Source organism: Dipodomys merriami, unplaced genomic scaffold, assembly GCF_024711535.1.
Source record: "Dipodomys merriami isolate MVZ:Mamm:240054 unplaced genomic scaffold, mDipMer1.0.p SCAF_2, whole genome shotgun sequence".
Lineage (NCBI taxonomy): Eukaryota > Metazoa > Chordata > Mammalia > Rodentia > Heteromyidae > Dipodomys > Dipodomys merriami.
In genome coordinates, this window is record NW_027203381.1 from 98,159,758 (window position 1) to 98,175,233 (window position 15,476).

The following is a 15,476-nucleotide window of genomic DNA, read 5'->3' on the forward strand; positions in this document are numbered from 1 at the left end:
AATACTATCTGGTAAATTAGCAGTGGCCAAACAAAACCCAAAATGTGTTTTTATTTATATAAGCCAGTATTTCTAAACCTGATCTTTTATTGACATGCTTTAATGTTTTACATACTCCTAGAACTTACATATTTTTTATTATTCTATTATCAGATAGTTTCTTACTACCGCTGCCTGTTTTTTACACTGTATATGTGACTCTTTCCTATGCAATTTATGGGCTATGTTGAGTCTGAGGAAATAGTAGTAATCAGGTATCTTAAATCCTATTTTAAATGTGTGGAAACTGGGTGATTTTTGCCACATGCTGATTAAGAAAAAGAAACAAACCATCTATTTTTAACTCTAATTACATAACAAGTGGGTAAAAATGTTTGTTAACTAGCACCTTGAATAATTAGGTATCCTTCCTCAGCTGATTTTGCTTGCATGCATTTCATTTTTATATGGATATGTTTGAATGTAGAACCTGTTATCATTTAATACTCTTCCAAGATGTACTTCTCAGGACATACTGTTGCTTTTCTACTTGATTTAACATCTGGCATTTGATGCTTATACTCCTTTCTTCATTAGAATGTCTTATTTTTACCTCAAATATCTCCTCTGTTTTGAGCTTTTCATTCATTTGTTAATTTCCTTTTAATTAATTTAGAAGCTAAATCCTATTCTTACCTTTTTTCTTTCAAAAATGAAGTAGTTTTTAAGGTTTGAGTTAATTTATGAAGTTTCACAGCATTTTTTCAGTAAAGAAACACCAAATATGACACTCAGTATTCTAATATTTAATAATTATGCCCAGAGATAAATTGCAATTTTCAAATAATCACAACCTATATGTTTTAGTTAGTTAAGTGTAACACCTGTGGTTTTCCTGTATTCTGTAGGTTTTTTAAAAATGAAACCTCTATGTGTGTCATATTATGAGCTATATGAAGGCGTTGAAATGCTTCCATTTTATTATCAGACATAATGATCGTTTCCATAGATTACCTGGGATTTTTCTGGAGACAAGGTTTCTCCCTAGGTAGACCACACTGTCCTGGGAATTTGTGATCCTCCTGATTCAGTTTCTCAAGTACAGGGGCTAACTGTAATTTAAGGAATTAATTCACAAGCAAAAATAAACATAATTTACAGGGTTTTCCCTAAAATCATCTTCTTTCAATAACTCCGTAAGTTATGTATTTGAATATAGCACGTTCGTGTCAAATGGCTTTTTGTGGCCATGGAGTTACAGCGCCCTCTTTTGGAATGCTGTAGCATGGCATTTCCATTAAGATTAAATTGTTTTCATAATTTCAAGTTTACTAGTGTTGTGGGCATATGAAAGCAAAAGTCCACACCCCCTTTGCATAGTCTTTCTTTAGACGTTTATAATATTAACGAACATGTAAAACTTCCCCATACATGTACCTACACTTTTCTTTAGACATGTGCATAACTATAGGCATTTGTTAGCTGCATCAAAGAAAACAAACAATCTTCATTGTAATTAAAAGAGTACTACTGGGGCTGCTTTTGTAACTGTCATATGTGTAATTTGGAGTTATAAAAGCAAAATTTTATTAATAAATATGCAAGAAACGAGAAATGTAGCATTTCTCTGCCATCAATGGCCTGCCTTTCCCCTCATTGTGGGTAGTTTTTGTGGGTGTACTTCCCGTCTTTTTGTAAGCATTCCTGGACTCTCCTTTCACCTTGCCTCTTTTCCTCTGTGGATTGGTATGTCATTGTGCCTACTTAGTATGTCAAAGACATACTATGATTGTCTTACTTGAATTGGCATTGTTCCCTGCTTTAACAAACGGATGCCTACCAAATAGAAACTAGCTGATAACCTTTTTCTTACAAAGTAATTTCATCATAATGTCTTTAAATTACTTAAAACCAAGTTTTCACCTGCACTGTGGTTGCTTTGAAGAAAGTTTCCTTTTCCTATCCTTTTTCATTTTCTGCATGTGGATCATAGAAATGCTATTCATATCAAGCTGCTAAATGTTCAACAGTGTTCAGTGGTCTTGATGAATATGATCTACATAGGTTTAAGTTTTCATTTTTATTTATTATTATTGTTTTTCCAGTATTGGAGGTGGTAAATTCAGAGCTTGATACCAGGCTTTAAAAATTTTTGTATTTAAATTTTCCTGTTATGGTTGGCTGTTCCATGGCCTGGCCCTGGTTTTTAATTAACTGAATAGAGTTTTACAGTCTTTTTGCCTGGGCTCGACTTGATCCTCTATCCTCCATGTCTTCAGTGGTAACTAGCATTACAGATGTGAGAAAGGAATGCCCAGCTCTGTTTAGTTTTTACATTGTTCTCTTGTAAAGTTTCCATTACAATATGAATGACATACACTTTATGTTTAAAGAGTTTTAATTTAAGCATTAAAAGTATGCCATAATTATATTAAATGTCATGTAAAAGGAAAATGCTTGTCATAGTTAACTATAGGTTACTTTATTCTACCAAATATTGTGTCTAATTCCAATCTGGCAATTCTTAATTAGTATGCTTAATCTTCATAAATTACATTCAGAATTTAATCATTTAATTAGCATTTTTTAAGAGACTGATAATATTACTTCAGTCTACAAAAACCAAATGAATATAGTACAGCATTTATCTGTATGTTACTATTGTGACATTGGTTGTGTGCCGCTTTTACATTTTCAAATATCTACTTAATAAATGAATTAGAATGTCATGAAATGTTATAAATTGGTGAATATAGAGATAATGGACATTGTTTTTTGCCTTTGTAAATGACACTGTCACTGACATTTGCATATTTATATTAAACTGGATTTACTGTCATTATGCTAAACATGATAAATCATAATGGCCAATTAATTCTATGTCATTGATTTAAGTTACATTCACAAACCATCATGTTGAGAGGTTTGAAGGAATAATAATAATGATATAATAACCCATAATGTGTTGGGCTTGTAATTACAGGAAATGATCTTTATAGATCATTTTTTGGCCATTGTTTCAGACCTGTATGATATATGTAAAAACAACACTGTCGTCACAAGTAAATCCACAAACTTTCTGGCAAATGGAAAATTTTAATAAGGGCAAGTTTAATAAGTATTATTGATTAATACAATTGTAATCTGTCATATAAACAGTCTTTTATTTTACAGCAGTGATAAAGTATCCATAAACATTGTTTCTCCGCTGAGCCACCACACTTTTTCTTCCTGAAATGTGAGCTCATTCTTAATAATTGCATCAACATAACTTTAACATCTGAAGAAATTAGTTCTGTAGATATTTTCTTTCCCCCAGATTCTCTGGTTCTTTAGACCTACCTCTTGCCAAATTTAAGAGGCTCTCGTGACATTCATGGTTTGTCTTTTATTTATTTATTTTGATATCCCCAATTTTTCTATTTTTGTCTATGAAATTTGGAAAGCTTTTTTTTTTTTGTATTTTTAAGGTCTCCATTCCAGTCAATCCAGATTCTATCTCCTGCTTTTCTTCCTATGAATCTATTTTTCTACTATCAATATACTTCAATAGTGAAATTTCTCATATTCTAGATTTGTGTTTTCTTTTACAGTCATGCCCTGGGTATACAAAGCATCTTCTTGTGTTTGCTGGCAGAGTACTGCTTTGAGTCTGTTTAGATACACATAATCTCCTTCCTCCATCTTCTCTGTCTCCTGACAATTTAGTGCCAATATCTGTTTTCTTCTTATGTGATAATCATTATAAAACATACTTTAAAAGTAGGAGTTTGAAGCCAAATTAAAGTGAAAGAATATTTTTCCCATAGAAGACAATTTTTTATTTCTCATGAAGAAGCTGATTTTGAGTATGTATCTAATTGTGTATATAGAAGTATATGTAGAAATTAGGAACACTATCAAGTAATTAATCCTATAAAAGTAGTTGCTGTCCTTTACTTTCCTATTCTCTGAGTCTCAAGAAATAGTGGCATTTTATTGGATTAAGATCATTTATGATTCTTAGGCAAAAATGATTGATTCCTGTATTCTGTCTTCCATGTACTACTTTATTCTAGATCATGCACAAGAAGTTCTAGTAGGAAGAAACCTAGCTCAAAGAGAGTGAGGAAAATATGATTTTAATCTCTAAATTCTCTTACCACAAGGCATTTCTTTTAGGAGTATCACTGGCTAGCAGGAAATCTACTATAACTTGGAAATAAGTATCCTAAATTGATTTCTAAAAATATAATATCAATAGAAAGTCATCTAAATTTTATAACATTAAAGTGATGGCAATTTTTTACTAAATATTTAATCTTTTCCAATTCTTTCCATAAAACATGCATTTCTATAGTATACATCCTATAAAAATGTTGTCGTTTTCAGTGGATGGGTTAAAACTACAGAGAATGCTGAGACCCTCGGAGATTCATGGTGTCCTTTTATGAATTAATTCCCACATATTGTTGGAAAATTTTGGTATGTGAATGATGTGAGGTTGAAGTATATTCATGACTATGCTTAGGATAAACTCTGTATCAACATAGTTAGATTCAGTGAGACAGCTTAAGTTAATAAAGAGATTTATATGTATATTTATATTTATTAAGGGTATTAACTTGGTACAAAATATATAGTATGGAAAATTAGAAAGAAAACGGAATTATTGTTAAAATATAAGAAATAAATGTAAATTACAACCTAGAGGTTGAGACAAACTTCTTCCCAAAATATGTTTTATCATGTGTAAAATTATTATACACATTTTAGAAAATATAGTCCCTGTAACCCTAGCATTCATTTTCTTTGCTGTGTGATGTTTCTTTTTACAAAGTAAAATCTTCTCATCTTACTGCTACAATGCTGGTGCCTTTAGCAGTCTTTTCTTTTTCTTTCTTTTACCTAGCTTTTACCCCCTTGGCATTAGTCCACAGATCACAGAAATCTGTCAAGGCTAACAGGTATGTTTGTGATTATTAGAAGTAGGGTTCAGGCATGTTTACTTTATAAATAGATTTCTCAGTTGTTCTCATTCATTGCCTATCTAAGGTTGAATTCAGTTGCCAAAAACATACAAAAATTAAAATTGTATTACTGTATTTAGTGAAAAAGTGTTCATATTCTAATCTTGTGCACACATATAAATCAATTTCAATTCGTGTTAATTTTGTTTAGACTACAAGGGAGGGTATAATACATTTGATTTAAAAAAGTCATCTCTTTTGTGTGTTTAGGCTTGCAGAAGTGAATAATGAGATGTTGAAGAATGTTTAATTTTATTTTATTGTAAAGATGCTGTACCCAGAGGTTACAGTTAGGTAAGGTAATGAGTATGAGTAAGGTAATGAGTACATTTTTTGTCAAGCACTGTTTTCCCTTCCTTCATTTTTCTCCTACTATCCCCTTCCCTCCCCGACCTCCCCAATCCCTCCCCCCACCCCTCAATCCCCCCCCCCACCCCAGAAGTTGTAAAATTGGTTTCTAACATCGTGTCTTGTGAGTATCAATGTTGCAATGGGTCATCCTGTGTATTTGTTTCAGCATTTTGTTATTCTCCTACCCCTCCCCAGATTAGATAAATGTATAAACAAGATGCGGGGTACCAAAATCAAATACAGTTGTGGAAATTTCACTCTTTATAAATATTAGTTTCTGTTTGACCCCTTGATATGTGAACACTGGTTCTATAAAGTCTCTAAATTTATTAGATTTTTTCTTTTACATAGGTACTTATGAAATATCTTTATGATCTTTTTTGTTATCCTTAATGATAACAGGTTTTAAATATGATTATGTCTGAAGAATTGAAATTTTTCCTATTTGTATTTAGAAACAGGCTTTTGTTTTTACTACAAATTATATAGGCTTTTTATTTTTATTTTTTTTTTTATTTTTTTTTTTTGTCTGTCGTGGGGCTTGAACTCTGGGCCTGGGCGCTGTCCCTCAGCTCTTCAGCTCAAGGCAAGCGTTCTACCACTTGAGCTACAGCGCCACTTCCGGTTTTCTGGTGGTTTATTGGAGATAGGAGTCTCACGGTCTTTCCTGCCCGGGCTGGCTTTGAACCGCGATCCTCAGATCTCAGCCTCCTGAGTAGCTAGGATTACAGGCGTGAGCCACCAGCGCCCGGCTATATAGGCTTTTTAAAAAGAAAACTTTTATGTAACCTTTCATCTTTTAATACTATACCAGAAGAGTATTAAAAAGGAAAAGTTAATATTTTGTGATGGTTTATGTGGGTATTATATTTGCTTATGTTTAATAAAATATTTGTATTCTGACCAAGTGTCATCAATTAATAATTTATAAAGGTATGTCTATAGGAAATAACCTTTTTTATTATGGCAAAGTACATACTGTACAGCCATTTTAATGATTTAAACATTTACATTTAAGCTGAGCTCTTTTTATTGAATATGACACTTAAATATATGTTAAATGTTAAAATCAATGTTTAACTCTCTCCAATTTAAATTTTATTTTTTTCTTTCCAGTTTGTCATCTTTACTAATCTGAAAATGCCAATAGTATTAAGTTTTTCCCATATGATTCAGTGTGTCCTTTTCAGGAAAATTAGCAAAAATGATTTTCAGATAATCTTCTGTAGTTTACATTCAGCTATAGGCCACTGTATATTGTCATGAATAAATCTTGTTCCTTTCACAGAAATCTAGTGGGATATTTCTTCATTTGAATTTTATCAGTTTTACCAATTTAAGTTTGTTCATTGCTTTTTTCTCTTCTTTATTGGGCTTCTTGCGTTTGCAGAGCAAACTTTATGTTTTCTGCACAGATTCTTTTCTGTCTGGGTGAGTCAGGGCCTCCTTTATGCTTATTGTTTAAATACAGTGGAAGTAGGAAGGATTAAATTGAAGAATTTCATCATAAAGATCCTGTTATTTTCCGCCATTCCTTCCCATCATCAGTGCTTCAATCTCCATCAATTCTTGACCATCTTCTATAACTAGACACATGCTATGAAAGTCATAAAACATCAATTGACAAGAAGTCATCCAGTACATATGTACAACTATTTCTCAAATATTGTGTTCATTATCCATTGTCTAAGATATGGTACATTTCATTACTTTCTCCTTGAATGGGTCTAACTCTTTTCCTTATTAATGTTAGTCCTTATCTATCTGCAGTTATAATTTTCCTGATTTTATCTACTTCAGGGAAATTCAGATCTTTTAAAGAAAAATGTGATAGTACTAAAGTTATTATATTGAGACTTTAATTTGTAAGGAATATTAGAATATTCGGGCTTCAGAAACATTCTCATCTTTAAATTTAACTGTATGCTTGATTAGTTTAATCTCAATATGCATTTAACATATATTGTGTTTGCATATATATTTAACACAGCAATATTATATATATATATGAAATATAGTAGTACGTAATCACATCTGTTCAACATGTATACATTAAGTATATAATGTCTTCTCAAAAGGCCTTATGATTTTTAGAATAATGTATTCAGTATCCAGCCTTTTGATTATTTTCTATATTTCTTCTAAGATCGAATTACTTCTTTGGCTCCACTCTCTACCTTTTTTTCCCTCACATTGAAATAGCCCTTACAGTGATTGCTTAGGAATCATACCCTTTCCTTCAAATGATTCAGTTTATCTACAGATAGACTTCTGTAATTATACTTAATAATATATTTTAAAAACTTTCAACTCACCTTATGGTACTGTCTCCTTTATCCAATCACTTCTAAGAATACTTCTTGAATTTTTTTATTGGCATTATACCAGATTATAACTCTGTTTACTTAATAGAATTCTAGCCTTCACTGCACATGGATGGGTCTCTTTGAAGCACACTTTTCAGTAATGAAAACACACTGATTTTTTCCCCTTTTCATAGCTTTTTTCTTTTATTACTATATTGATCTTTCAATATCTTGGACCTTTAAATCCTATATTTTTATATCATGGGTAATTCATTTGTTTTCTAGCCTAAGACACCTAATCAATCTTTACCCTATTACAGCATTTCAACATTGTTCCTGTTCTTTTGACTTAGAAGTAGTTATTCTCAGTAGGTATTGCTCAGGGATATCATTTTCAATCCCTGCTTCCTAAATCTCAAATAATCCCTTAGGATTCTTTTTTCCTTTTTCATAGTTACCTCCTTTTATCAGGTTTTGTTCAGGTAATGTACTTGAAATGAAGCAAACACTTTATCAGTTCTGGTTAGTTGTTTCTTTATTTCTTTAAAGATTTGACTCAGTAGAGAGACAAAGAAGGAAAAAAAATACAGTTGTAATACTTTTTAACTAGGCTAGAAGATTGGGGAACTGCTTTTAAACCCTAAGGGATAATAATTCTTTTTATAGTCAGAGAAGCATCTGTCTTTCTAAGTCATTCTAAGAAAGAACCTGCTTTTAGAAGAGGCAACTACTGATCCTCATTTATTTCCTTTAGAAAATATTCTGCAGTTTATTCTCTCCCGAGTGTAAGTATTATAGCAATGAATGTGTATGTGTATAATTTTTTTTTACTAGTTTTACACCAAATCAAAGTAGCTTTGAATAATATATTTCAAAATCTACCTGTTTTTGTTCTATACTTTGTTGTTTGTTATGCCAAAATTTAGTATAATTTGATCTCATACTCATTAATGACACAGTAAATATTATTTTTCATAACCATAATATACTTAGTCTTCTTTTAGAGGAGGTTTTTTAAAAGTTGACATTTGTTATCAAAATCTTTTCACTGTTCTTATTCAAGTTGTTCTTATGGATTCTACTTTGAAAAAGTTAAAGCAAAAGGAAATCGAACTATGATGGAATGTTTTAAAATAAGAAACACTATACAAAGCTAAAAAAATAGTAACTAATGAAAATTCATTAAAAGGTTATTGCTTTGGAAATCCAACTGACGCTTTTCTTTATTCAGTTAAGCTACTAGCAGAGATGTCTCCTTTTTCTTTTATGATGCCCATTGTTCCATACAGAAGAACTGAAGGGGCTTAATCTAATCATTTAATCTTTTTCCACCTCCCTCAATCCCATTTCTCATTGTAGATATAAATGGCATGTCAATAGATGTGTGTGTGTGTGTGTGTGTGTGTGTGTGTGTGTGTGTGTATGGCTTAGATAAGGTTATTTAGTTAATAAAAGTTAAGAATTAAGTTATGGATTAAGTAGGGTGGAGATCTTTAAAATGTAAAATTCTAGTACCCCTATGAAACTACCAGAAAATTAAAATAGTTTTAAGATTAAAAAGTTATGTTTATTTGGTATTTGTAGTAGGCTTAATATATAAACACACATTGTCAATGATAGCCCAAATATAACCTAAATTCTTACAGTTGTAATAGTCAATCATATTCATTTTAATAAAACTTTATGCAGAATGTGGTTATTTCTATGTCAGGGTTTATTACTATTAGAAAACTGCCTTGATGATTTTATTGTTTTTGTTTTATTCTCTCAGTTATGAAATATACATTTAATGTTTACAATTAAATACCTCCTAATATCAAGGAATCTTTCTGGCTTTACATTTCCTAATTTGAAAATCCCATATGTAATTACTTGTTTGATGTTGTAATCTGTGCCTATAATCACAATGTGGGAGTTGGAAAGGAAGATTTGTACTTTGAGATCAGTTTAGGTACTATAAAGGGACAGAAAACAAAACAACTATAGAAATAAGATTTTTTTCATTAAGCATTAATTTCATGTTATATGCTATTTAGTGACTAGTTTTATCTCTGTTGAATGAAGCAAATATATCAGATATTACTTTCTCTCTCGAATGGTGACACACTCCTGTACATCAACACTAAGGAGGCAAGAAAGGAAGATCTTGAGTTCAGGTCTAGCCCGGGTTAGACCTGTCTCAAAATTATAAAAATTAAAATTAAAATGAAGAACAGCAACACAACAAAACCTCAAAATTAATACAAGGAATAAGAAAACAAAAAATTATTATATTTTTCCATTTTGGAAAGTTATAGTAGTTGTATCACATTAAAAATAACAGGTTTTATTTAAACCTTGGGAATAATTTTGTGTGTATCAGTACTGAAGGCTAGTCTTCTAATCCTGAAATGTGGCAATGTTTATTTTAATGTGCTTTTTGTGTTTTAATGTGTTTTTCTAAGAATTATCTTATTTAATGAAGACCACTAAGTTTTTGATTGATCTTTTTCTACTTTTTGAGTTGGAAATGAAGATAATATAAAATGTACGAATAAGACATCTTATTAATATAGCCTTATCTTTAAACTCTGACATGGTTAATGTTTCAGTATATTCCACTTTATTCTCTGAGAAATGATTGCTTCCATATTTTTTTTCCTTATGGACATATTAGCTTAATTATGGCTGCTACCTAAATTTGTAGGCTTTAAATAATAGACATTTTTTTTTTTTTCTTGAGCAGTATTGGAGTTAGAAGTTAGAAGTTAGAAATTATTGGGCTGTTTTCAGGATTCCACCTAATCTTGGTGCTTTAGGGAAGAAACTGTTTCTTGACACTTCTAGCTTCTGTTAAACTCACTTTCCTTGGTGAGTGTCTGGGTTATTCACCATTCAGCCTTCCTTGGTCACATTGCCTTCTTCTCCTTTCTCCAAGTGTAGTTCTCTTTGCCTCTATGATATATGGTATTTCTTTCTCTGCCCTGTAGCCTCCAGAATAAACTATAAGTTCTTCATTTTCAAGATCCGAAGGAAGTGTTCAGAAACATTGGAGTAAGGAATCATCGGTATCCATGTTTAGTTCTTGAAAATTCAACCACTCAAGGATTTTCGAACATTTGGCACCTTTCTTATCTCACTTAATAAATGAATCATACAGCTCTTCTGTAATCAAGTAAAGCATGAATGTGAAAGTCTTTTCTAATTTATAAAGTTTTACACATGTTTAATTTTCAGGAATTATGAATGCTTGAGTTTTTTGTATTAACAGCGATAGACTGAAGAATGTTCTCTCAATGCCTTAGATCCTAATTTCGCTTTTAATCTCAATCTGCTTTTAGAAAATGTAGTGGAAAATGCAACAACGAGAAGTACAAGTCGTTATGTTGAAAACAAACTTTACAACTTTGGTGGGGGGGCAGGGAGGATTGGGTGGGGGGGCAGAGGGAGGATGGGAAGGGATGGGAAGGGGAAACAAAGGAGGAGGCTACAATGCTTGATAAGAAATGTACTGATTATCTTGCCCATGTAATTATAACCCCTCTGTACAGTATTTTCACATTAAAAATAAATAAAAATTTAAAAAAATTTCCAGCATAAAAAAAAACCCTACAATCTTAATCACTGGAAAAAAATCTCTTGTCATGTCTGTGTAAATTAAAAATCTGATATGTAGGCTAAATCTATCATGGTGGTTTTAGTAAAATCTTTTATTTTGAATTTTTCTTTTGCTATTGAAAACCATAAACATATAAGGATGGTTAATAAAAAATGTTTCATTTTATATAGTAGAGGATTTTTAGTAAAAGAAGTTCAGAATTGGTGGGAAAATTTCCAGTCATAGAAATTCCTAGAGAATCATAATGTATTTTTCTAAGAATTATCTTATTTAATGAAGGCCACTTCATTAAATTCAAGCTGTAATTATATTTTATTAATAGTCAATGAGAAATCAATGTCCTTAAAATTTAGATACATTATTTTCAGTTTTCTTTTTTCTACCTTTGTGTGTGTGTGTACGCACACATGCGTGCACATACACACACACACACACACACACAGTATGCTGATCTTGGGACTGGAAGTAGGGGCCTACTTTCTGTCCTAGAGGGCTTTTGTTTTTCAAGACTCTATTACTTGAGCCACATCTCCACTTCTGGCTTTTTGGGGGAGAAATTTTTTGGAGCTAAGAGTCTCACAGACTTTCTTGCCAAATCTGACTTCAAAGTACAGTCCTTAGATTTTAGCCTCCTCAGTAGCGAGGATTACAGGCATGAGCCACCAACACCCATCCTCCATTGCATATGTTCTTCGTGGACACACAGTGGCATGTTGATTTGGATTCTTCACTTCTTCCTTTCTTAATATTTCAATGCTCATTATGGGCTGTGTTAGAATTCTTCAATCACTTTGTAGCAATAATATCTTATTCTCTTTTTAGGTGGTGATCACAAGTAAAAGTGGGGAGATCCTGTATCGTATTTCACCATGGGCAAAATATGTGGTTCGTGAAGATGGTAATGTGAATTATGATTGGATATACTGGGACCCTGAGCACCCATATAAAGTAAGAACAACAAATCTTTTTTTTTTTTTTTCTTCCTTTTTTCTTTTTGTCGGTTGTGGGGCTTTAACTCTGGGCCTGGGTGTTCCTCAGCTCTTCAGCTCAAAGCTAGGGCTATACCACTTGAGCCACAGCACTACTTCCGGTTTTCTGCTGGTTAATTGGAGAGAAGAGTCTCAGACTTTCTTGTCCATGTTGGCTTTGAACCGTGATTCTCAGATCTCAGCCTCCTGAGTAAATAGGATTACAGGCATGAACCACCAGCACCCTGCAACAAATCTTTAAATATATGTGTTTTCCATTATTTCTAGGAAAGTAAATTTTTACTTTGTAATCGTAAAAGTATTGTTAAATCTCTCTCCTCACCACTGGTTTACTTCTTTACATCCTAGTGTTCCTCTTAAATGCATATCTATGTTTGTCATTGGTAGCCAGTGAAATACAGAAGTAAGCAAGTAAGCTTTTGTTTTAACATGTGTTAGAGGAGAGGGAAAACATAGCAAATTTCTACATACTCTTCTATAAGAAGTGATTTTTTGTTTTTCCCTTGAATTCAGGACCTAGATGCTGTCCCTAAATGCTTTTGCTCAAGAATAGTATTCTAGCATGACTCATAGCTACACTTCCCACTTTTTTTAGTAGCTAATTATAGAGGAGTCTCAGACTTTCTTGGCAGGTGGTTTCAAACCATAATCCTCACATCTTTGCCTCCTGAGTAGCTAGAATTACAGGAATGAGCAACAAGTGCCCTGCTGACTAATTTGCTTTTTTAAGCTACCGTCTCTGATTTATCAGATTTTCAACACAGTAATATTTCTTACTATCAGAATTTTGAAGCAAGATCAGTGTCCACAGGAAAAGAAATTTGGATGGCTATCTCATAAATGAATTAATTGGAACTTTTATGACTGTGTTGTTACAAAATGTGGTATGTATCTTAGAAGTCATTTTTTGGTCTTAAAAATTGTTGGAATGTTTTTTGGTCTTAAAAATTGTTGGAATGTTTTCAGTCTGATAGTTATTGATGCATTTCTTTTCCTTTAAAACTTATTCTAAAGAACAAAACAAAACAGAACCAATAGAACCTCTTCAATAATAATACATGAACACTTCATGTTTTCTTTTAAAACATCCATTAAAAACCCTTAAAACAAATTTTTTGAATACCTAAGTTCTTTTTTTAATTCTAAGTTTAATTTTATATTCTGCAGTTTCAGCATTCTAGACCAAAGAAGCCAAAAAGTCTCAGAATTTATGAATCTCATGTGGGAATATCTTCTCATGAAGGAAAAATAGCTTCTTACAAACATTTTACATGCAATGTACTACCAAGAATCAAAGAGCTTGGTAAGTAATAACTGTGATTTTTATTCAGATAAAAATTTAATGAGTCTCTTCTTCTATTAGAAAAGCTAATTACAAGTGTCTCTTTTTTTGTTAAGAGATTAAATATGTAATAGAAATGCATTTTATTTTAGGCTTCTCAAATTACTCTGTAATAGCGATAGCATAGAAAAGAGAAATGGATTAAGATAGAGCATAAAAATTCAAGATATTATTCCAATTTCAATTTTAAGTAATATGAACTGATGGCTTCTAAAATTGTAGATAAATATATAAGCATAATTACTTTTCTACAGAAGATAACTTTTACTAATCAAAGTGGCCATTGATTATAGCCTGTTCATTTTAGTGGCGTAGAGAAGAGGCCGTATATTTGTAAGATACCTGGGACTCATTTTCAAACTGCGTCATTGTTTAGGTCTGGATGACTTACTTAGCAGACATTTATAAACAATCTTCAATATTAGGCATATAGTGAGGAAAAGGCATGTGTTAGAGTGTAATGATATAGAATCTGTTCTCATCAGAATAATCAGGAGAATAAATAGTATATTGATGAATTGTTGATTCAGAACATACTTTGTTATTTTTCTTTTTATAGTTAAAATTTCCAACAGTACATTTTGTGTCTGCTTCACAGTCTAAGCAGGCAGATGAAATACATTTAACTATATTACTTCTACCAAGGGGCTCATATTTTGGTTAGAGGATAGTTTAGCTTAGTGTTCTTAGAAAGTGAATGAATCCAATTAGGATTAATTATATAAAAGTTAATATTGAAAGTACAAAAGTGTGTTTTATCATAAGAATATATATTGCACAATAAAAAACTATAAGTTCTAAATTTTATGATATTCTTGATTTATGCAATATGAACAAGATTCTGTAGCAATATTTCTATGTGTCAGTTGAATTAACGTAAACTATTTTACAATAAAGTAGCAATTACTAGTAACTTCTCACTAGATAATGAAATTATGAAAGGATATATTCTCCCTTTAAAAGAATAAATCACTAATTCAGAGTATGAATTTGTAATTGTTCCAGTATTAGTAGTGCACTGAAGCTTGGGTATATGGAACTATAAAATAAGAACCAAAGCCGGGTGCCAGTGGCTCACGCCTGTAATCTTAACTACTCAGGAGGCTGAGATCAGAGGCTCATGGTTCAAAGCCAGCCTGGGCAGGAAAGTCCATGAGACTCTTATCTCCAATAAACCACTGGAAAACCGGAATTGGTGCTGTGGCTCAAGAGGTGGAGAAGAGAGCTTGCCTTGAGCTGAAGAGCACAGGGACAGCGCCCAAGCCCAGAGTTCAAGCCCCATTACCAAAAAAAAAAAAAGGAAGGAAGGAAGAAATTTGCCACTTTTGTTTGCTTACAACTACATTTATATATTTAAGTAAATTGAAGAACTTATGAATCATGAAAACCTTATGAATCATGAAGCTTATATGAATGTGTCATTGAAATAGAATATTAAAGATGTTTTTTCAAATAATTTTCAAATATTTCAAATGTATAACTGTCTCTATAATTTATCTCTGTCTATAATTTATGATTCAATGTTGTATATTTTAAAAATGCATTACTTGCTTTTTGCCTCACTTTCTTTAGTGTTAGAGCAAAATATATTTGGATAAAGAAAGGGTGGTGATATATGTGTATATGTATCTCTATGCACACATTCAACTTCAGAGCAATTTTATAGGCGCAAAACAAAGGGGAAACTGGAAACATTAATACAGACTGTAGGAGGCTATTTGCGTAAAATGAATGAAGTGGGATTTCTTGTGTTACATAGTAAAAATGACATATGAACAAAATAGGCCTTATGTTATAGGATCTGTTTTATTTTTTCTATTCTTCACTATGGATATTACAAGTGTAAGTGAAGTTTTAGCATATGCAGATTTCCATCTTTAATATTCTGAAGCCAAATTAAGT

At 31.8% G+C, this 15,476-nt stretch overlaps 1 protein-coding gene across 2 annotated transcripts in view; it reads left to right on the forward strand.

Annotated features, from left to right (window-relative positions):
* Gbe1 (1,4-alpha-glucan branching enzyme 1) overlaps nucleotides 1-15,476 on the forward strand; it is a 210,857-nt gene that overhangs the window by 90,597 nt on the left and 104,784 nt on the right. For both annotated transcript variants that reach the window (XM_070030451.1, XM_070030450.1), the window contains exons 4-5: nucleotides 12,066-12,191; nucleotides 13,400-13,535. In XM_070030451.1, coding sequence (XP_069886552.1) covers nucleotides 12,066-12,191; nucleotides 13,400-13,535 — 262 coding nt within the window. The remainder of the gene's footprint in view (nucleotides 1-12,065; nucleotides 12,192-13,399; nucleotides 13,536-15,476) is intronic.